Consider the following 24,637-nt stretch of genomic DNA (forward strand, 5'->3'; position numbering starts at 1 on the left):
ACTTAACATAACAATCAAATGCCATAAGTTAAACAACTTAAAACAATATGCATCACTGAGTATAGGTTCACTGGATGTTTTGAAGGCAGGAGATGAACATTTGTTTAAGGTTAACCACCATGAAATTTATTGCGTAAACTCAATGAAATGTTATATTTTGCTACACTGTTAACTTGTGGTTACTGTCCATTTAATTTATTTATCATTTGTACATGCATTTACGTTTCTAGATGTTCATAATTCATGTTCATTTGTTACTTTTTTGCTCTCTGCTGCAACACTGTACATTTCCCAGTTGTGGGTGAATTTACTTTCCACTTTATTTTCCTAAAACATGACATTTAAAACATCTCTAACAGGAGCTTCACCAGTGACATGTAAACAAGCGTTTTCCCTCTGCACATTTTAAAGGGAAAATGCAAACTTAAAGCCAGGCAAACAGCGACACCTGTTTGCGCTTGAGATCCTGTGGTGCGTCGGCGCTTGTTATACTGTGGCGCCATCTGTCGGTGAATCTACTAAACTGCGCCACCAGGATCATTTCTCTGACTCTGAGCGCTTCTGCAGACGCCCCCTTCTCAAACACTGGAGCACACTTCATCTTCCTCCTCCTGGCACACGGTCTGATGATGTAACTTGCGTTGTGTCTGGAGGAACATGAGCTCAGTGTGTTGGTCCAGCAGAAGCAACTATAGCAATATGACGACAATACTGGAACCCTGAATGTGCCAAATCTATATTAACAATCAAGTGAACCAAAACATAACAATAATAAAAATATTTAAATAAATAAAAACGGTATTTGAGACATTTCTCCTTTAAACGTTTACGTGGGAAAAACCAGATGTTCCTCTCGCAAATAAGTATATCCACTTAATCACTTCTAAGAAAATGATGTATAGCTGTACTAATGTGATTAAATATTTTAATTTATACCGCTGAAGCGCACCCAGTGAAACATCTGTGAGACTATTTATGCGAGTATAAAACTGTGCGTATGTGTGTGTGCGCGCCTGCCACTCACTCTAAATAACTGGAGTAGCGAACGTTCAGCTATGCGCACGGTATTGATGTCCCGCCGCTGCAGTGGGTTAATAATAGGAGCGCGGGTGTCAGGCTGTCTCGGAAGGAAGGAAGGAAGGAAGAGGGGGAGTGTCGGCCTATTCTCATTGGACCCGTTTTGTCCGTGGAGTTTCTCCTGAAGTGCGAGTGGGAGGAGATTTTCCAGAATATCAAAAATAAACCCCCACACGTCGAAGGAAGAGCAGAAAGTATAAATACCACCGATGCTTCCAGACTGCAGCGGTGCTGCTGAGCGGCACAACAAGACTCAGTTTGCTTTAGGAAGTAGAAACAGACAGACTGAAATAAAATAGCAGACATATTCTGACTGAGACTGTTTCACAGCGCTGGAGATCTCTGACATTGAGAAGATAATCTCTCATTTGGAGAAGGTGTGCCACTAACAACAGATAAAGGACACACACTGTAATCAGGTCTTTATTATTATTATTATTATCGTTATTATAATATATTTTTTTACAACTTCGGACAACTGTTTCATTGTCTGAAGATGCGTTCCTCTGTGCGTTTTGTCTTTTTATCCATGTGCGTAATGAACGCGGCACTGTCCACTCCATTTGAATCAGAGGATGTTTTACCTCTTCGGATAAAAGCAAGAACGAGTGGCCGCTTTCGGAAAAGAAGCGAGGAGCAGCCAAGGTTTGTCCTCAGCGTCTTTGGCAAGGACCTGACTCTAAATCTTGTACCGGACACCAGCTTCATGGCTCCGTCTTTCACCGTCCAGCGGATCAAAGCCAGAGATGCTGGCGTTTTACGCAGCGCCGCAGGTGCCAAAGCTGGGCTGGGGTCAGATCCTCAGGTGTTCATGAGCCAGACACAGGACAGCGAAGGACACCTGAGGAGCTGCTTCTACTCTGGGAACGTGGACCACGATCGGAACTCGGTGGTGGCTGTCAGTTTGTGCTCTGGCATCTTCGGCTCCTTCATCACCAAGGGGAAAGAGTATTTAATTGAGCCCAAACTCAGCGGTAGCTTGGGACCAGACTCTGCCGAGCAGCTGCATGTCATAAAGAGGAGGACACTCGCCAAAAGCCACGGGGCTTCCCTCCTGTTTGATCACGCGGCGCTTGAGAGCCGAGTGGAGCAGGGCGACGGGGAAAGTTTTACGCATAGCGACAGTGACGCACACGGGGAACCTCGCCGGAGACGCTTTGTTTCCGCGCCACGGTTCATAGAGACCCTGGTGGTAGCTGACTCAACCATGACCCACTTCTATGGAGATGAAATAAAGGTCAGACACCATGAACTCACTATTTCCTGCGCACACATAGTTGATAGGAACATAAACAAACCCCAGTATAACATAGCAATTTAGACTCTCCCATAAACAAACTCCCAAAGACGTCACAAGTTGTTCTTTCTTTCCACATCAGTCAAGTTTTACAGCCTATAGGAAACACAGAGGCAGGCAGGGGTTTGTTTTTCCTGTGCTGCTTCATAAAAAAGTCAAGGCAATGAGGGAGTTTGGGAGGAAATCGGTGGCTCCCTGTTTTCCACAGGCTGAGGTCAGGCAACAGAAATTCAAGCAATGCTGCACAACATTCCTCACGACTTTGTCATGATTTGGCTGCAGATCTCCAGCATCATCCAGAGAGGATTCGCAAGGCTTACAACATCTGTTCTACTCTATCTTAATATTATAAATTGGTTAAATGTGCCGTTTTAAGCCACATTTATTTAAAACTTCCTGTATTTTAAATCAGAGATAATTATGAAATATCCTTTTAAGCAGTCTTCCTTAAGATCAGTCCTGGTCTGAGCCAGAGCTAACCAAAGGCATTTATTTATTTTAACAAAAAGTAGGACAATCCATGATCCATGACCAGCCAAATTCTAGTCTGTTTCTACTTAAAAAGCTCCTAGGCTTCCAAACACTTAGCCGTGCACCACAGTAAGTCCCAGGCAACCAGGCACCAAGTGTTTACAAATTGTGGTGAAATATTTGGCTCATTGTGTTTTTTTTAAATTACAAATCACACAAATTCATCTTCCATTTACATTGTATCTGAATAAGCAGGTGTGGGGATAGTGATTTTTAGACCCCGGTAAGAAATAACCAACACTATGTGCATCACAGGCACAAAACCATACAATCAGACAATATCATCCCATGACTTTTCCATTCACTCCATTGCTCAACTCAATTACAAGCTACCAACAAAAAGAGATGCCCCCACAATTTTGGAGGCAAAATGTAAAAAGTCACTTGGAAAAAGACAGCAGACTACTAAATAATCCTTCTTTCATGAACGTTTAAAATACAGGGTAAGAAAGGGTAAAATACAATCTTATACCAATGACAAACCCAAAAGCTGTATATATCATTGCTGGTCGGATAGGTTAGAAAATGTTGACATACTGTGCTTGAAATACGTCTGTGCTGCTGACTGTTTTGATCACCTGCCATGCTGTTGTATCAGTCTGTCTGGACAGTGCAGACACATGAAGTAGTTTGTGCTCGTACAAACATAGAACAACATAGATTTGCCTGATGCAGCTTGAGTCAGTTTTTAAACCAGCATGGGTATTAGTATTAGATTTAGATAACTCATTTGCCGTCCTGGTGGAGTGTACTCTACATTATGAGTGGACGAAATATAGGCAGCAGATGGTTAACTGTGCTTCTCCAGCAGCAGCAGGGATATAAAGTACAACTCCATGCTTTAAGTGCCAGTGCCATAACTTTCTGAGTAAAATTTCCATTCTTGGAGACAAAAATGCCTCTGCATTAGAAATGGAGGTATTCTTGTTGTTTGAATACTAGTCTGGGTTATCTTGATTTTTAGTTGGGGGGTTAAATGTTGTAAAATAGTCACACTTATAAAAGGGGGAATATTTTTATAAAAAAGAAAAAAAAATGCATGCAAACCAAATCAAGCCATGCATATATAGTTCTTGTTTGCATTTGATACAAGGTGACGTGTGTGATAGAGAACAATTGATAATCCCACTCTATTTGCTCATTGTACTTTATCGCAAATCGTTTGGCCATCAAATTGCACATCTGTTAAATGTCCAAGATGTCCATCCATCCAGTTTCTACCACTTTATTCTCAGTCCAAAATATGTTTTGAATAATTCAATTTAATCTGTCTGGCAGAGGGAAATTGCATGGTTAATTTGATAGCATGAAAAGTCCCACCCGGTACATCTTGGTCATAGTTCTTTATGAATGTTAAAAGTTTATTTTAAAGGTACAGTGTGTACAACTTGGCAAGATGTATTCATCATTCATGAAATCCCTCACCTTACCCTTTCCTTCCAAATGAGTTGGAGAACCTATGTAGACATAAAAGCTTTATTTACCCATTTAGCTTTAACTCTTTTGTTTATGCTCCACTGTGTCCCACTGTTTAAGCTCTTTAAATATCTTGTGGATGAAGGTTCACGTTCATGAAAGTTCAAGTTTTATTTTTAGATGTCCTCTTCTGCCTCTTCTCTCTGTAGTACTACATTCTGACCCTGATGTCCATGGCAGCCCAGCTGTACAAGCACCCCAGCATTAAGAACTCAGTTAACATGGTGGTCGTCAAGATGTTGGTAGTGGAGGACGAGGAGGTCGGCCCTGAGGTCTCAAGCAACGGAGGTGTGGCTCTCAGGAATTTTTGCTCCTGGCAGCAAATCTTCAATCCACCAAGCCAGAGACACCCAGAGCACTATGACACCGCCATGCTCTTCACTAGAGAGGTGAGGGAAACACACAGAAGTGGTTTAATCTCTTCATACAACAATGTAGAATGGGTTTCAAAGTCTTTGCTATGAAGACAAGAAGAATAGAATATATAGACGTATAATATGGAAGCATTTGATCTTAGAAAAAGGTTCATTCATTTGTTTTGCCGATGAGTTATTCTGTTGGTTTATTGTAAGTCATTGAAAGTAAAAATTGACTTTCGCTGACTGTATCACAGTTTAATGATGAGATCATTTCACGTGCTAACAACTAAACCATCTTCACAACAGCTGCGCAAACTTCAACAGCAAAATGTGAAGAGTGCATATTTGAAATTTTTTGGGGAAAAAAAGCTTAATTTTGCTCGATATTCAAGTCTAAAGTATCAGTGGTCCAAGAAGTGATCCCTGGAGAACACCACATTTTGTTTTCAACAAACAGTTTGAATTGTACTCTGCACATATGAATCTTAAATCTTACATGACAATAGATGAAGTGTAAATGCGCAATATCGGACAAGTTGCTCATAAAATAAAAAATAAAGACCATCCCAAATATTCATCTTCGCTTACAGTGGTAGCAGAACCTTTAAACTACTAAAAACTAATATTTTTCAGGTCATCGGAAGCATTCTCAACCGATGTTTGTTTCAGAGTAAAGCTTTATTCTATCTTTAAGTAATTGAGACGGAGAGAAAACCAATCAAACCTTACCTGAACCCAACTTAGTGGATCCTGACTGACTTAGTTTCAGGTATCCACCATCTAATTTTTCTGCTCCAGCAGTAAAATAGGTCTGACGTTTGAAACATTAACTGTTGGAGAAATATGGGCTCAAATGGCAGCGCGAAAATGGGGGGAAAAAATGCAGTATTACGACATTTGAAATTGATTACAAGTTGTTGGAGTGACGGCAACTATGAGGAATTATCATAGTCATGCTTCTATTCAGAACATGGGTTTGAAGTGCATGAAATATAGTGTGACTGTTTAAAAGTCCATTTACCCACGATAGTCTGGTCCAGTTTTCTCACTGTTCAAAAAGCAACAACTCTCTAAGGATGAGTCATGAATGAAGCCCTAGTGGAACTCTGTCTCAGACCAGCTGCGGTACATTCTGTGGTTTCAGAGGCATCACACTCGACCACACAACAATTTGTTGAAACATGAGTGTTGTATATTAACAGAAGTGCAGATGTGGGGGGTCCCATCTGAAAATGAAAAGTCCTTGCCTTGGGGTGATTACTGTTCCAGCAACATGTATAAGTAAGAAAAAAGGGGATAAAACAAGATAACGTTTTTTTTTCTTTGGGGTAAGTTATGGATGGACAGAGGAGATGGCTTTATGGAAGTATCACAAGATAAAGCATTCACATGTCCTGAGGACTTGAGCTGGGATTGGCTTGTTCTGCTTTATTTGGTTGCCTTTATTCATCTGGTATGTGGCTGCTGACAAGGTGTTAGCAGCCAATACATTAGGTGACAAACTTCTCTGTGATTTATTTTTTTGTAGGTGAGTGCCCTGGTATATTGGCTTGCCATTTATGGGCCTACCGAAAGACGCTAGCATGCGAATTTGACTCAGGATCAGGGAAAATGATGAATAGAACATATGGGCTTTTGCTGACTTGCGTTGGGGTTGTTGAAACAGCACAGGGTTGGGGAAACCATCATTCACACAAACTTGGTTTGTGTTTGTTTTTCCATTTCTGCGGAGATATGCTTTTGAGGGCGGATGGTTCCTCGTGGATGAGTTAAGTTTAGTGTCCCCACAAGTCAACCACGACATAAAGCTACTTGAAATGTTGGCGAAGTTAGTGTTGAAAATGTATGCCATGTTCTCCACAGGAATAAGACAAGGCAGCTGCTAGTACTGGCTGTTATGTAACTCACAATCTACCATCTGCTGCTTGTAATGGCAATTTTTTTTTTTTTTAACTGTATGATTTTATTTTTGTCAGTCAGTGCCTTGTCCAAAATGTATAGTTAACCCTTTAATTAATTCATAGCCCAGATTAAACAGATGCACGGAGCAAGCTGCATATTTTAACCTGTTTGGTGCAGTAATGACTGTGAATGGTGAATGGATACCGTTGCTCGTATTTGACCCATAGAGAACATTTAGATACATATATGAGCAGCAGATGCTGTTGTGGAACATGATGTACAAACACTCACTGAGCTTCATTCAGCTGCTGATCCAGGTCCAGATGTGTTGTGAATCACAGAGAGCTTTGCCTTGTGGCTTTTCTGGGCTGAGCTAAAGACTGGACATGTCCATATCCGTCCTACACAGCCAGGCATCGTCTTGAAAAGTGAAAGTTTTCTCATATACCACATGCTTCACTTTTATTTCCTCATCACAGCTCAGCTCATTATGCTGCAGATATTTATTAGCTGTGTTTAATGATGGAAACATTGAGCAACATGTTTTTATTTGTTTAGCTAAAAATTGTAAAAACTGACCACACAGTAAATATAGAACGAAGGTACATCATCCTATGTAATTAATATACCAGTCCCCCAGGGCTGCCCAAAGCCTTACTATATTTATAATTTCACAGATTCATGTCTATGATTCTTTGTATATTTTGCCAGCTGCTCTTAAGCAAATACTGGTTCCATGAGGTCAAATCATTGTAGTATTTCAAGTATTTTCTTCACTCTATTATTCTTACACATCATTTGATGGTAGCTTAACAGATAAATGATTGGTAACTTGGTTACCAATACAGTGATTGTGCATGCAATCTGAACTGATTTGCCTGAAATTGTAAAATTGGAGCCTTTTCAAATATTTTCAACTTTTTTTTTATTTTGTGGAATATGTTGGTGTCTCTTGACATTAAAGCTGTTTGGCAGCAGTGCTGAGATCACTCTGTGCAGCACTTGTTTTACGGTGACGCAGGCTGATTGTGCATGGTACGTCATATCATTCCTGATTAGTGAAGTACCATTACTCTCATGGCACTCAGGGATTAATGTCTGGCTGTGTGTGTCACGACTGTGCCACTTCAGGAGAAAAGGGAAGTCCAGACCCCCCCCTTTTCCCGTCACCTGAGCCAGTCTTTTACCTTCACCTCAGTCGTAACTTAGCCTACTCCTCAGCTTTAGACTCTGTTTACCAAGCACTATCAAATAATATATGCTGCCTACCACTGGCTGGGAACTTGTAAATATCGCTGCTATGATTATGGTATATAGCTCAAACATATACAGCACATACATACATATGACTTCTTTCATTGGATACAAAATAGGCATTTAAATTCAATAATATTTTGCGTTATGGTCAATCTTTACCAAAGGCTACATTATTATTACTATTATTATTGTAATAGAATAAATGTATTTGTTATATGGAGCAAATAAACTAGAAATGATTCACATTTAAGAAGCTGAAAAATAGAGAGCTTGTTTTAATTTTTATTTTATTTTTTTAAACTGAGAAATAATTGCAGCCATGTTTAATATTATTTTCTTTAAATCAGTGGGAAATGCAGTGTAGTAGAAAGCATATGTCTTTATTTATAGACATTTGCACTATTTTGAGTTGCAGTTTGGGAAAAAAAATATTCAGCATTCATAATAGTGCACCCCATCTTTATTTTTTAACCATGCAGAAAAATTTCACAGTCCTTTTTTCAACCAATGGCAATCATATACAGTATGTTGCATTAATGCACACATTTCAAAATTAAAAACTTTTTCTGTACTTAAAATTGCAATTATTTTGGAACTGCATTGGGTTTGAACTATCAGTACTTAATGGCAGAGTTATCATGACCCCGATGCTCTGTTTTCAGGACATCTGCGGACAAAAGAGCTGCGACACACTGGGTGTGGCCGATGTCGGGACTATGTGTGATCCCAAGAGAAGCTGCTCCGTTATTGAGGACAACGGCCTGCAGGCTGCCTTCACAGCTGCACATGAGCTTGGTAAGAGGTTGGCTGAACCTTGACGTGTGGGTTGCAGGATTTATAAGTCTTCAGTTATTCACCAACAAAACAGACAAAAACAATAATCACAAGCACAGCAATAAAAGCATAAACAAGCAAGTCCAAGTCAGATTTATACGTTTTCAGTTACTCAACAAAAAAGAGGGCGAAAACCAATAATCACACACACAGCAATAAAAGCCTAAAAGCCTAATCAGACAAATACAACACAAAGGCAACCTTAATAACAAGCCCAATTGGTAACAATTATAAAACAAGTAAAATTTATGTGAAATACATTTTTATAGAAGAATAAAATAAACAATGTTAAAGGCTGTAAACCTATAAATCTAACTGAAAACGGGTGACTGGATGAACTTCTAGCTCGTGTGCAAATTCAAACCCAGAGATACGAGAGGCATTTAACCTCTATGGAGTTTGGTTTGAAGATGGATCGATGAATGGATGATTTAGAATTGATGAGTAAAAAGGAAAAAATAGAAAAAAAGGTAAATATGGTTGAACACACACAAGTTTTATATTAAACCTTGCTTGTGAACTTGGGTACACAGGTAAACCTCACTTGATCAGTGATACAGCATTCTTAACACGACAAAGCAATAAAAAGGTTAATAAAAAAACAATCACGTTCCAGCCTTCTTCTGCAATAAACTTCCAAAAAGAAAAAAAGTAATGCAGACCTTCTTCTTCTGACTGTGAGACGTCTTTCTAAATCACACTGTGTGACATGGATCTAATAAACTTGGCCAATGCATCACGAATGACATGCAGATGGTGAGATGCCAATAACACATCCTGAATAGTATAGCATGGTATGACCGTATGTTGAGTGGTTGGAGTGTCTTATATTTACTCTCTACTCGCTTTCACACGCTATCTTTGGAAGTAAGACCATGAAAATGACTTTGAACATCTCACAGTATGATATAGGACTAACGGACAGGAAACACAATCAAAGAAACTACTGCAATTGACACATGGGCATCTTTATTCTGGGATAGGTCAACATTGTACGACGTATACAGTATGCAGCTTAATATTCTGACTATTCTAACCGATTAATCTCCATATCCTCAGTCATTCCGATCTATTGTGAAGATACAACTGTAACATTTTGTATCCCTGTGTCCTCTCCTGCTGCAGGTCATGTGCTGAGTATGTCCCATGATGACTCTAAAAACTGTAAGAGGCAGTTTGGAGACCTGGGAGGACATTACCTGATGGCTCCGCTGTTTGTCAGCCTCAATATGACGGTGCCCTGGTCTCCTTGCAGTGCTCTCTCCATCACCGAGTTCTTTGACAATGGATATGGTAAGAAATGTTTAATGTCATCACTACGGCATGTCAGAAAAATGACAGAGTGAAACTGTGCCGCCCCACAGAGACCTGCTGCCAACGTAGACATCTTTCACAGTGCCGTGGCCCTATTATTAGGGCTCATTCAGAGAAGATTAAAATGCACTGTTCTTCTGCTCATGCTTTAACTATGTCACTGCCTTCAAATTATGGGCTATAACTTATATAGATAGTTGATCTCATCCTAAAAAATCCACATTTTCTCTTCCCACATTCTCCTCCTCCTCTCACTCTCTTTTTCCCTGTCGTTGCCACCACCCCCACCACCACCACCTCATCACGTATTGTTTGTATCCTTGCTAGACCCATCAGTGAACCTTCTTTCCCACTGAGTCATACTATGGACTTCTCCCTGTTCTGCACCTCGTTAGCCAAAAGCAACAGCTGGTGTCGGCAAAATAAGCTCTTTATCAGTTGGAAAATATCTCCAACGACAACTCATATGGCTGGGAATGTAAATTCCGAACTCTGAGTGTCATCGACAGCTCCAGACCAAAGCTTATTGAATGTTATGAAGAATTGTTAGAGAAGAAATGGATAAAATCAGATTTAGAATAGCTGTCAAATGTCCAGATTCACTAGGAGAGACAGAGAGCACGATGCTGCCTATAAAAGTGCACTGCATTAGTTAAAATTCAATTGCTTATTTTAACAGGGCACAAATTGCCAGGAATATTTTCCCACTGTTGTCATGTCACACAGAAAAGAGCAACACATTTTACCCTTGCCACAGTGGAACCATTGTCAGCTCTGTAATCTCCACAAACCGCAAACTAATCGGTCTCATACAGCATTGCTCTGTATTGTAATCACAGGAGACTGCCTGCTGGACGTTCCAGAGAGTACCATGCCTTTACCAAGTGAGCTGCCAGGCATCAAGTACAGTCTGGACCAACAATGCCAGCAGATATTTGGAGAGGAATTCATCCACTGTCCCAACACCTCGGACAGTGACGTCTGCAGCCAGCTTTGGTGCCAGGAGGACGGCACCTCACAGTGTACCACCAAGAACGGCAGCTTGCCCTGGGCTGACGGCACCCCCTGTAGCTTCAACCAGACCTGTCTCCGAGGAGCATGCATATCGACCCAAGAGGTGCTGCAGCCACTGGTAAGACAGATTCTTTTAATTGGAGGGGAAAAAAAAAATCTCTGTTTTTCATTTGCTGGCCTCAAACTGAGATTATGTAACAACTGAGGGAATGAAAAACATGCTCGTCTTTTTATAAATCAAAAGTTTAATTTGTTCATTCTGAAATGTTTCATTGCTCATCCTTTTGTTTAACTGCTGCAGCTTTGGTTGGTTTGGTATGACATAACTAGTATTATGGTGGCTTGTGTTGAAGTTGATTGATTATTTGGTCAGGCTGATAATTGAGCAGATTTGTTTATATTTATATTTCAAATAAATAATTTATTAACTACATTTCTATTGGAAATGTCTGGTTTTATTGATTCATAATAATAATAATAATAATAATAATAATAATAATAATAATATAAGGTGTTCTCGAAATGACAGTAAAAATAGTACGAAATGTACTGCACAAATTTGCTCTTGTCATGATTTATATTATGAACTTTGAAAGTTGTAATGTGTATGGATGGATCCTCTTATACAAACACTGCTCTTGATCAGTGATAGTTGTCACAAAAGAAGTATTTAATGCTCAAATAATTTAAACTAAAGGATTTTGCTGACAGTTGACATAACACTTAAATACCTGACTCGTACCTGACTTGGCAATACAGCAGTTTTGCTGTTTGACATTAAAATAACAAAAATTGAGTCCACATTTTGGCCTGAGCTGACACTGCACAAGCAGCACCAACACAAGCTTCATTCAAATGAAGGAAAGGCCTCTTTAGTGTATCTCTCAAAGTTAAATTATTTTGTAAAAAAAATAATTCCCTATTTTTAATTCCCCTGATGGTATTTCCATGCACCATGACTATGGCAGAATGTTGTACTTTTGTATCAAATGGGCAGTAACACTTGATACACTCTGTTCAGTATTTATACACAGAAAAGACAGCAGGAAATCATTTATTGTCACATGGCATCAATTGTTTAATGAGAAACTGAAGAAATTGTGACCCCATAAACCACATCAGCAAATTTCACTCTGCTATTTCAGAGTGACCGTCAGCTGTCGGAAACTTTTGTACGTTATGACCGCTTCACTTTAACCTTCAGAGTGTAACGTGATCCGAACATACACCTTGTCACACTGTGCTTGCATGCTGGCGATGTGTGCTTTGCTTGCACTTGCTCACTGCTGTGATCTTCCTGTAACTGTGGATGAGTCACTTCCCTTGAGGTGCACAGCTCATTTACTCTGAAACTGACGTATAAAAACAAATTTAACTCAAACGGACACCGTCTCCTACCACATCGCATTTCAAAAATGTTTTATGTTCGACACGTTCAATATCAGAGCTGCTGTCTGTAATGTTTTGTTTTTGTTTTTTACTAACTTTGGCCAAATTCCACTTGCACATACCACTTAGCCCTATCCCTCCATTTGCACATTAACTTGTAGGCGACGCTTGTCCTGATTCTTGTCGTGGTCATGGGGCAAGATGAATTGTACGGGTTAAGTTGGGTGGGAGGGGGTTCATTGTTTCCAAAATTAACCAAATCCAAGGAAACTAATCATTACAGTCATAAAGTCATAACAATGATTAGCAGGTTGTGTAGCAACACTAACCACAACAGAACTTGTTTGCAATGTTTATGTATCATAAACTGGTCCACATGTATCCACTTTACTACGGACAAGCACACAATAATTCCAAAAATCCACAATAGCGATATTACAACAGTTTTACTGTTTTTTTTACAATGACATGTTGCATCGCAACCAAAACATGTCACATCTGCGTTCTTGATGACATTCTTGATGGCGTTCATGAATGTTCATGTCCTATATTGTAGAGCTAGATTTTAACCAATACACCTCGTACCTTTGGAACAAGGGTAAGGGCTCAAAATGAAAAATTGGATTGAGCAAAACACTCAAGATCAGTGACATTTGTCACATAATAAAGAGCTATACAGCGATTTTAACAGAACTATTTTACTGACAGCAGCTTTTACACACTTATAAACTCAGTTAGCTCATTGTCAGTGGGTAGAATTGTGTCATTTCTTCCTCAACAAAATCACAATTTCTTGGCCCTTGGAGTAATTTTGATCTTAAAAAACAGCTGAGATTGTGAAATATGGATCAAAAAGGGGCCTTGAGGGTCATGACTAAACTTTCAGGCTTAATATGTTTAGCCAGCAAAGAGATGTCCTGCATATGCCAGGAAAAAAAAGAAAATTTGAACTTCCACAACTTCCTTAACAACTGGGCAAAACCTTTTTGCTGAAGAAGTTAGTGGGATGTGAGTAGTACAAAATCAGATCAAAATCTCGCCTCAAAATATTATGATTTAGACAAGTTTCAGGCTAACATGCAAATGATAATCATTACCAAACCCTTTTGAATAAATGCCTTGTTTTAGTTTAGACATGAGACGGAGAATTACAGAATAGCTGGAATGGGGGGAGGTTGAAACCAACTGCCTCCTTTTTAATATTTCTGTAAAAAAAAAAAACATTGTACATCAGTGTTTCATTTTAGCTTGATCTGGGAACTTTGTTGGTTCAAAGTCATTAAAATGTCTGAACAGGACACCCTCAACGTATCACACACTTTCAGTGTGACCTCTTCAAGCTGCAGCATGGCAGGTTCCACTATAGCAGTGAGTGACGCATGTGGCAGGAGCGTGGGCAGAGGCAGACAGCAGGCACGTGCCGAACTTCAACACAGATTTGGGCTGGAGTCGCGGCACGCCAACTCACTGTGCGGCCTCAAACCTAGAAGCCCAGACTGTGGTTTGGACTGTGCAGCTGAGATTGCCTTTGGCACGGAGCTCTGACCAAAAACAGCTCTGACAGCTCTTTTTCCCCTCCTCTCTCTTCCTGCTTGTGTTTTACCGCAGGTGGTTGTGGACGGCGGCTGGAGCTTGTGGGGACCGTGGCAGCAGTGCTCCAGAACATGTGGAGGAGGGGTAGAGTTCTCCTATAGGGAGTGTACTGACCCGATACCACAGAACGGAGGGAAGTACTGCGAAGGACAGAGGGTCAAGTATCAGTCCTGCAACACGCAGTCCTGTGACGACAGTGATGGTGAGAATCAGGTTTTATGCTCTGATGCTTGAGGTTGCTGATGTCTGATGTTTCGATCTTAAATCAAAAAAACTACATTTATGAATTAAAATGTACTCTTTTGAATTAAAAGAAAAATAATTACATTATAGAAAGTAATAAACAAGAATAGCTCAAGTGATACATAAATTCATGAATTAATAAATTCAGAATGTAATAGTTCAGTACAGGAACAATGACAAAATAAGTCATTTGGTTCTGAAAGGCTATTACTACACTGTAAATACGGCGTCATTTTTTTAAAAATGTTTTAATTTTTTCAGTAGCAATACATATGTTAAACTACAGTATATCTGTCTTTTATCATAGGTAAGAGTTTCAGAGAGGAGCAGTGTGAGCAGTACAACAGCGTGGAATTCAATGGGAAAATGATGCAGTGGATACCAAAGTATGCTGGCGTTTCTCCCAGAGATAGATGTAAACTGTTCTGCAGGGCCAGAGGCAGCAGTGAATTTAAGGTGTTTGAAAACAAGGTACAGTATCATGCACTCAAGGTCACAGCCTATTCATAAACATGATACATAATACACACACACATATGTATATATATATATGTGTGTATATGTGTGTATATATATATATATAGCCAACATACAGTGCATATTTGGTTTGAATAATCAGAACACAGTACAACAGTAGCTTTGACAGAAACATTAACTCCAGAACTTTGAGAAGAACCTTAAGGTCTTCATATAATTGTAGCTGATTATAACCTCCATCCATCATAAGGTTGATCATTACCCTTCATCCACTGTTACTGACTGCTTGAAAGCTCTGACCATCTTAAAATGAAAAATCAACTACAGCCTGCAAATGATCAGTGTTGAAAAAGAAAAATGTACATTCACTTTAATGTGATTTAGATCCATAACTGTCAAATGTCTGCAGGTGATTGATGGGACGACCTGTGGCCCTGATACCACCTCAGTGTGTGTCCAAGGCCAGTGTGTGAAAGCAGGCTGCGACCAGGTGATTGGATCCAACAAGAGAGTGGATAAGTGTGGAGTGTGTGGAGGGAGTGGGCTCACTTGTAGAAAGATAACTGGCTCATACAACAAAGCAACGTAAGTGATACAGTAAAGTTCATATTCTGTGAATTACAAAATGCATTTAGTGGCAGAATTTCAAAATAAAAGTGTCACCTCTGTCAAGGAGGCATGCGCTCAGGAACATTATTTTGCTCTTTTAGGCAGCAGTGGTTGGGTGGGTTGAGACGTATGCACAGTCAAAAACATTGCTTTGACACTTTGCTGGTTATTTCAGCAGAAATAAAACTCCATGAGTACACACTTATGGAGTGGAGGAACAGACAGAATGACAGTAGCAGCCATGTGTCCTGTAACCTCGCAGTTGAGATCAGAAGGCTGCGTCTGTATGTCTTTGAGCAATATAGGACACTGTGGGAAACCATGTAGCCTTGGCAGAGGTCTCTGTAGTCTGGGTGCTTTTAGCAAATAACACCAAACAAAGCAAGGATAAGTGATGCTGTTAAATGTTCAGGTTGGTTACACAACAGACACCCAAGCTTAAGCCCATCCATCCATTTTCTACCACTTTATCCTCCACAGGACTGTTGCAGTGGGTGCTGTTCCAATCTCAGCTAACATAGGGCTATAGACGGGGTACACTCTGGACAGTTCGCCAGTCCATCACAGGGCCACATAGAGACAAACAACCATCAGTCACACTCTCACACTGCCAGTCAATTTAGAGTGACCAATTTACCTAATCCCATATTGCATATTTTTGGACCGTGGGAGGAAACAGGTGAACCTGGAGAAAAGCCATACACACGGGAGAACAATGCAAACTCCATTTAGAAAGGCCCTTGCTGCAAAGGCAAGAGTCTGACCCCCTAAACTGAACTTGTTTTTTACGACACATTTTCCAGCTCCTTAAAGCTTCTTAAAGTGTATTCACACACACGCACGCACGCACCCACAGTGATAGGGCCAAAGTTAGGGCCAAAGTTACCAAAGTGCTGCACAACAGATACCAAATGGTAAAATAAAGAAAGTTAAAAGTTAAAGTACAATAAGTTGAAAGGATATAAAAGTCAAAAACCATAAGCATGTAGTCGGGCAGTTGAGGAATCTTTTATTGCTGTTGGTGGAGCACGCATTTTTAATATTGAATGATCATGTTTGTAAGAAGCTAAAATCATAATTGTGATTTAAAATATGATTTTGAAGTCCTTCCAGATTTATTTTAAATTTAAAGCGCACCTTGACCGGAAGTTCCAATTAACGCTACCTTGTTTATGAAGCCCTCAAGTTTCAAAACAAACAGTTCAGCCATTGCTGAGAACGCTGTGTTTTATTGTAATCTCGGCCTCAGCGAGATCTCTGAAAAAACCTGGTCCGGTTACGTAAACAGCAGTTCTCCTGAACAGCAGATCGTCCTGCCCTGGGCACTAGTCTGGGTACATCCGGTTGCGTACATTGAACCGCAGAAGTAGAACGTCCGTTGTGGAGGTGTTTCACGAGCGACAGTGTCTTCTGACTCTGGGTCCGACTCCGGGTCAACGTCATAAAAGGGACGGCGGTGGGGAGTCGTGAAGAAGCTATTTTTAAACACTGTTAAAACAATGTTTTGATAATGAGTAGCAGTGCATCCACCGTTCCAGAAGGGGGAGCTGTGCTTCAGAGAGCGGGTGTGCTGATTATGTCACTTCCGGGTACTAGCCAATCACAAGACAGTTGGGAAGGCTCTACGCTGGCTGGCTTATAAACTACAGCTTTAAATTGCTGAGGTTTTGTGGTCACTGATGTCTGTTGTGAGCTCCTCATTAGATGAGTTCTAACAGATTTTGGACATGCCAGAAGCAAATCCTCCATTTCTGAAAGCCTTAGTGGTTCAATCCTGGCCAATGATGTTTACCACTTAGCATAAAAACAGATGTAGGGGGGTCACTCTAGCATCCCAATGGGGGGGGGGGTAGTACTTCCAGTCACTTGCTGGAATAGCAATCATTCTACTGCAGAGACCTGCATGCAGAGTAGTTATAGAAGATCAGTCAGTCTCTCTTTGAAAAACTCTGAGATTGGTCAAACTCTCCCTTTATGGGCTGTAAATAAAACTCAGAAGAGGTGCAGAAGTGTTGTTATATCACAGACCATTTGGTTTACAATATGCTGAAAGGTTATTTCAGAATATTTATTAATAATGCCATAATGCCAAATACTGTCCCTTTTAAAGCAAATACATGTCTCTTGATTGAAATGGCAAATTATCTAAAACCAGTTCTTCTTTTTTCCAGCTATGGATACAGTGACATTGTCACAATTCCCATTGGTGCTACTAATATTGATGTCAAACAGCGGAGCAACAGAGGAATCAAACATGATGGGAACTACCTGGCTATAAAGAAAGAGGATGGTGGTTTCATCCTCAATGGGAACTTTTCTGTATCCACAGTGGAGCAGGACATCCCTGTGCTGGGTGCTGTGCTAAAGTACAGTGGCTCCTCCACCACACTTGAAAGGATCCAAAGCTTCAGGCAACTGAAAGAGGCCATCACCATTCAAATTCTGGCCACTGCAGGTGATGCCAACCCACCGAAGGTCAAATATACCTTTTTCATTCCTCGAGATGTGAGTTTCGATAAATCCAAAGAGAAGAAGGGCTCGTCACTATCTTTGCATATGATCCATCCCTTGAGTGTACCTGAGTGGGTGTTGGGGGAGTGGTCCGAGTGCTCCAAGAGCTGTGGTTTTGGGTGGTCCAGGAGGAATGTTGAATGCCGGGACAGTGCAGGCTTTTTCTCCAGTCAGTGTGACAAAGATCTGAAACCTGTAGATATCAGACCTTGCGGTGACTTGCCGTGTCCCATATGGCAGTTGGGACCTTGGTCCACATGCTCACGAACTTGTGGCCAGGGGGAGCGTCGCCGCAGTATCTTCTGCATAGACTACACAGGGATGACTACTGATCCAGAGAAGTGCGACCCGAGCAAAGTCCCAGAGCCAGTCTCCGTACAGTGTCTCAGCCAGGAGTGCCTATGAATAACATCATACAATGAACTTTCCCATATTGGTTTGACTGCACTTACCAACCACGGATGGATTACTGAACAACACATGCCAGGCACAGGCCTAGGGAGCAGGGGACATGATGACTACCAAAAGACACAAAATGACCACAAAAGATTTATAGACCAGCTCCGAAGAGATCAACAAAGACAACAAGACATGAAAAATGACTACTTAGACACAAAATCTGAAGAAAATTAAAATGATTACAGAGAGACTATAAGAAACAAAAGCTAGACAAATATGAGAGTATACAAAATACTACAAAGACACACAAAATGGCCGCAAAGTGATGCAAGGCCTGTGCCCAGGGGCCCATTGTCCCATAATCTGTCCATGTTACCAACTGGTTGCATCAAGTCGCATCAAAAGCTTTTACCTGAATTTTTGCCTTTATTCTCTTTTTTGATATTTGACAACCACTATTGAAACAATGGAAATCTACCTCATGTGGTGCGTGTATATAGATGAAGGTGCTGTGTGTGTGTGTATGTGTGTGTGTATGTGTTTTTTTCGAGAATGAGAAGTTTTATAGTCCTGCTTTAAATAGAATCAAACTTCTTGGGAGCGGTTTTGTCAAATCTGCAAATTTGTTTCAGTCTTTGTATGTTAGGGGTCATTTCGGGCATGACATTTGCTGTTAAACACCAGCAAATTGTTCATACCTCCAGCCGTCCTCTAACGCACTCACTCCCTTATAAAGCTTTGATCGAGACTTAAGCTGTTTCTGAGGTATGTCCATATGACTGAGGTATACGTCTGGTTTCCACGTAGCTCTGTCTGTCAGCGAGTCAGCCAGAAGTGTATTCATTCCAATGGCAACCTCCATGATGTCTGAAGTGTTTTGTAACTCCTCCCCTCAAGTAATATTTTAATCTGGACTTTATAATGTTTGCAGTTGATTTCGGTAAACTGTATGCACTTTGTTTTTAGGCTTACGTCTTGTGGCAGAAGGTTGTTTTTTACGTACCCCCCTCAAAAAAACATATGGGCGTCTCGTGTCACAGGAAATTAGCATAAAAATAATCCATCTGGCTTTTAAGTTGAATTCAGTTGTATGATATTGTTAGTCAAGCTGTAGTTTAAAAATATAAACTTGTTCAGACAGTGTGCAATATATAATAACATTAACACAGCACACATTCATGTAATTGTAGAAATCAATGGATATAAAGATGATGGTAATATAAACAATGCACTTTAGCCACAAATCTTATAGCAATACAGATACATAGATATTTCACAAAACCACAACGTGAAAAAAACAATACACCAAATTCTCTTCTTTTGGCTGCAGTGGTGACTCTTTCCATCTGACATGCTTTCCAGTGCTTTCAACACAAGGGGGCGGAGTCAGTACATGAAACGCTATTACGGAAACTAAACAAAAGTCTGTGGAAATGCGGCAATAGTTGAGAGAATGGCCTCCCGTTTGATTCCATATCTTTTCTGCACATCCAAAATATGATGTAAAAGAAGATGTCATTCTATCTGAAAACTCTAGCTTGGACTTTTCCACCTTTCCCTATACCTTGTGTTACAAAGCAGTTGTTAATGCAAAGGAACAATGGTACTAACAGTTTGCAATGCAACAAATATTTCTTTGGAGGTGTTATTACTAAGTTATTAGCTCATTATCTATCATGTATATAAAAATTACCATTGATTTTATTCTTTTTCATTTTCATGTGTTAAAACATCCTATGCAACCACTCACAGTTGTATTCAGACTCTGATTTGTACATTTGATTTATTTTCATTCCTGTTGTTAATTTACAGTATGTTATAAAACTGATGAAGTATTAGGCCTATATCCCTTCAGTGAAGGACCATACTTATTGTATTATTATTACAGCTTCCTTTTTAAGCTATTTATTTTTGTAAAGTTTTTACCATGGACATGTAATTGAAATGGCAACTGCTGCTGAGATTTTTGTCATACAAATGGTCAAATAAACACATTTATGTCAAAAATGTTGTTGTCTTATACTGATCATTATCGCCCATGGCAACCAAAAGGCAACCACACATCTGCTATGAAAACAGTGGAGAGAACCCTCTATTGTGCACAAAAGCCAGGTTTAATTGTGCCACTATCAGAAGTCATTCTTCTTAATCACCTATAAATCCCTCATGGATATTGAAGTTGTCCACAGTGTTGTTTCAAACTTACCATTGAAAGCCAGAGTAATGGAATTCTTCTCAGTGAGTTGATGGCGTTTAACAGCTGGGCGAGGCAGATATTATGGCTCATTTTGCAAAGTGAAAGCCCTTAAGATGTTCTGGAAAACAAAAATCCTCCCACACTGGAATGGTTTCTCTCCACAGACAGCTGAAATAAAGAGAGAAACCATGTCTCAGTAGCTGATGCAGTTAGGGAGGAACCTCAGTTTAACAGGCAACAGAAGTAACTTAATGTCCTATTTTTAATGTTGGTCTTATTCCATTCACAGCTGTCTGGGCTAGGTAAATGTGAAAATCATAACGGACCACAAATACCAGAGAAGTCATGAAATCATTGCAGAATTTGGTTTGGTTTAACACTTTATTTATAAAGTACAGCACATTACACTATTTCTTTCTTGCATAGCCTATCAGTCTATAGAAATGACTGCTATGTTTTTTAGAAGTCTGGCATTCAGTGTGCACTTAACACCTGATACTGTGAGGAAACAGGAAACTGATTCATGAATGTATTTGGCATTGACCTAGAGCTGCAACTAACGATTATTTTCATAATCGATTAATCTGTGGCGTATTTTCTCGATTAAAGTAAGTAATCGTTTGGTCATAAACCAAAATGATTCACTTTTAATGATTACTTTGTTATATGGAGCAAAGAAACCAGAACATATTCACATTTAAGAAGCTAAAACAATCAAAAATATTGTTCCAACGGATTAATCAGTTATCAAAATAGTTTACTAATTTAGTAATCGATTAATAATTGATTCATATAGTAATTGTTTGAGCTCTTAATTGACCCTTTTCAGACCTTATAATACCATTCATCTTGAGTGATCCGATCACATGCAGACTGTGTAAATTACAGGAAACACTATCAATACATCCTGAATGCATCCTCTGATCTGATCACAGAAACCACATTTGGAAGTAGTTTGACAGGCCTTTGAGTTACACATGGTAATACAATGGCTAATAGTATTGCCTCACAGCAATATGTTCTTCAGTTAGTAAGTTAAAAACAATTTGAAGTGGATATCTACACCTTACTGCCTGTACTGCCTGGAGGTGTAGGTGTTTTGGCCCTATGATGGAATGTTGACCTGTCCAGGGTGAGCCACACCTTTCTTTTTGTGTCAGAGGATGAAGTGGTTGAAAGTGAATGAATGAGGAGCTGATTTGAAGATGCATGTGGCCACATTCCTGAGATAGATAATTAGCAATCCGTATTTAGGACAAATTGGTGCCAGCCTCTTCAGCTGACATCATCTGATCCACGGTGGTTTCATGTTTTTTTTGCACTATATTATCGTCCACTACTGCCACAATAATAACACTGATCTCCATATGTTTTATTTAGTCAAATGGTCAAAACTTGTTTTTCATGTTGTAACATGAGCAGACTTTTGATTCACTCTAGCACCTCATCTCTTTTTCCTCTGTCTCATTCTCTGTCACTTGCACAAGCTTGCACACACACACATCTGTTACATCTGTACAGTCAGACTCCTTAAAAATATTTGTTCTTGCAAACATCAGTGTGTATTTGATTAAAGAGTGGGGACGCCAAAATCACATATGTTCACAGGAGACGCACTGTGTTAACAGCCACACTTAAGGCTGTCCATATTGATGACATTAATCATCAAGGACAATGTCAAAATCAGGTCTGAACGATGCCATTATTGATCAATAATTTCCAAAATAACCTTTCAACATTATGTAAATCAAGTGATCATAGAGAGAACATGTCAGTGCCTTCTCTCAACTCTGTTTACAGCCTCACAGCTAAATATGTATGGTAACAGGAGGCTTTGTTCAGAGAGTGGCTAAAAGACTTGGACAATACATATCACAAAACACATTCAGAAGAGTGTCAGTGTCAGAAGAGAGTTTCAGAGATGGAAAAATAGTCTCGGGTCAGCCGACTGTCACACAAGAAACGAGTGCTTCTGTCTGTGCTCATGTGATGACAGGAGCTCAGGACAGAGAGCTGTGATCCCAAACCATGAGTATTTTAATAACATGCAGATGAAACTGAACAATCAACTATTTTCCAGTGGTCCTACCTGCTACCGATTTGAAGATTACACGAGTGGTTTTCCAACCTGTTTGGCTTCTTCTATTTTTTCACAAATGGTGTGTAGTCTGGGTCACATTTCAGATGTCTGTGGACTGTCAACAGTTCCAACCGCTAGTTCGTTAACCCCCCTCTTAACTTCTCCCGTTTTCTTAAAAAAAAAAAAAAAAGTTAAAATGATCCAATATCTCACCAAAAACTCAAAGAATAGACTAAAAGGATGATAAGTGAATGCAGATGTATGTTTTAGAATGTTGCCTTTTCTCCTTTTACTGTCAGCTCCTCGGATTTGTCAAAACAAATCTGAGATCCCATGTCTCACTGAATAAACCAAAATAGAAGCCACAAGTCTTACATACAGATAGCACATCCCTGATCCTATGGACACACCTGCTCACATGGAGATACAGAGACAGGCAATAAAATATAAATATATTTTCAAATGAGTTAAGGATTTGAATACTTGAGACCCAGCCTCTCCCAACTACTCTGCTCTAACCCCACTTCTTGCATTTTTTCTCACCCCCCTCATCCTGGTCCACTTTCAGTGCTTGACTATCTTGTGCCATTCCAGCTATAGTTTTCCAAATATTTGTTCCTGCCTGCAAGTTTCTGCAATTTTTTGGACACAGTTGGCTTCTTTTTTTGTTCCCCTGCCTGCTGATCGTATAAATAAAGTGTCTGAGTTGTTCTAGGGTCCTGATGTGGCACATGATGTGTGGCTGAAAACATTAACTATAAATAGAGTAAAAATTATGTTTTTGTGTTGCTGTTCTGTTAATTCAGTAATATGTACTTTTGCATGGTGATCTGCAGAAGAGATTCCATTTATTTCTCTTGTGGGCTTTTCCATGTTAGGGAGAGTGGCCTTTTTTCAATAGGGTTTAAGTTGGTTCTTGAAGTGTGGTTGTATGAGGCACTGCAAAAACACATTGTGAACAAATATTTTGTTCAGATTTCCCAAAGTGACTCAGGCAGCAGTGGACCAGCAGCTCCCATGTCCCTAATGTTGGTGCAGGGACAGAGGTTTACAAACTTCAGTTTCCCTGTAGAAAGGACTTGTCTAAGTCTAAGACTAATGGTCACATAAAATAGCAGACATTGTCTTAGAGTATTGTAGACTGACACTGGTGGATATTTTATTATGTGAGCCTTTTATTAAATGTCTGAAATCCCTGCTGGAAGTGATTGTTTCAGTGAGAATTAGCTTCTGTGTCTTTTAGATTAATTGTTTTCAACAAGTGCAGCAAACATAGCAAAGTGAGTGCTCACAGAGCCAAACTGTTCTTTTAAAGTCAAGACTGAAGTTAAATAAGTTGTCAAGTCATTTTTAATAGCCCTTTGTGAGTTTATATTAAGATGATTCAGTAAAATAACTATAATTGCTATGTAATCAATAGAATCTATGCATGTTGTCTACTGTGAGACTTGTGTGCGGTTTCAAATACATCCAATACACTCTCTGCCCTTTCCGGCACCATATTTGAAAAAAATAAAAAAATAAAAAAATCTTTGTCAATATTGTGTCTTTTATTTTGCAAAGTAAATCAAATCAAAGCTAGATTTTTTGAAGTACATGTAAATACCGATCAAGTTTCACCTCCATCATGTACAGGTCAGGAGCTGACCCCTACATTTCAAGAGTTTAGATGGCTTTAGATACACATCTGAAAATCTGAAAAGGTTAGCAGGAGGTCAGACATTTGCAAGTAAATGAGTGTTGAAAAAGTGAATTCATGAGAAAGTATCAGAGCTGTAGTGTACTTCCTGTTCCTTCCAGTACAGTACAGTAAGGGATGCGCGTTGCATTGTGGGCATCAAAATAGAAGGCAGAAAAAGCAGCTTGGAGCACAAAGGACTTAAAAACGACACTTTGGAAACTTAGAATGCCAGCGAGCGAGTTGTGAATTCGTGTGAAGGTTACTTAGTGACTGTATGCTTTGGCGGGTGGCAGCGTAAAAACTGCCTGAATAACGTGAGGAGGAATGTGAGTGAGCGGTGCGGAGCAGCAGGGCGCACCGCTGTCTCCAACCGTCGCTGCCTTTTTGTCAGCTGAGC

General features: G+C 39.8%; 1 protein-coding gene across 1 annotated transcript; it reads left to right on the forward strand.

Moving 5' to 3' along the window:
- The first annotated feature begins 1,437 nt into the window (after positions 1–1,437).
- On the forward strand, positions 1,438–20,136 carry LOC310924687 (A disintegrin and metalloproteinase with thrombospondin motifs 8-like). Its single transcript, XM_083886487.1, has 9 exons — positions 1,438–2,314; positions 4,531–4,770; positions 8,562–8,694; positions 9,859–10,026; positions 10,887–11,179; positions 14,059–14,245; positions 14,594–14,757; positions 15,173–15,348; positions 17,544–20,136. Exons 1-9 carry the CDS (start codon positions 1,574–1,576, stop codon positions 18,286–18,288), a joined length of 2,847 nt encoding a protein of 948 aa, XP_083742613.1. The 5' UTR covers positions 1,438–1,573; the 3' UTR covers positions 18,289–20,136.
- Positions 20,137–24,637: the final 4,501 nt, after the last annotated feature.

Source organism: Microchirus variegatus, assembly GCF_963457635.1.
Source record: "Microchirus variegatus genome assembly, chromosome: 3".
NCBI classification, from domain to species: Eukaryota; Metazoa; Chordata; class Actinopteri; order Pleuronectiformes; family Soleidae; genus Microchirus; species Microchirus variegatus.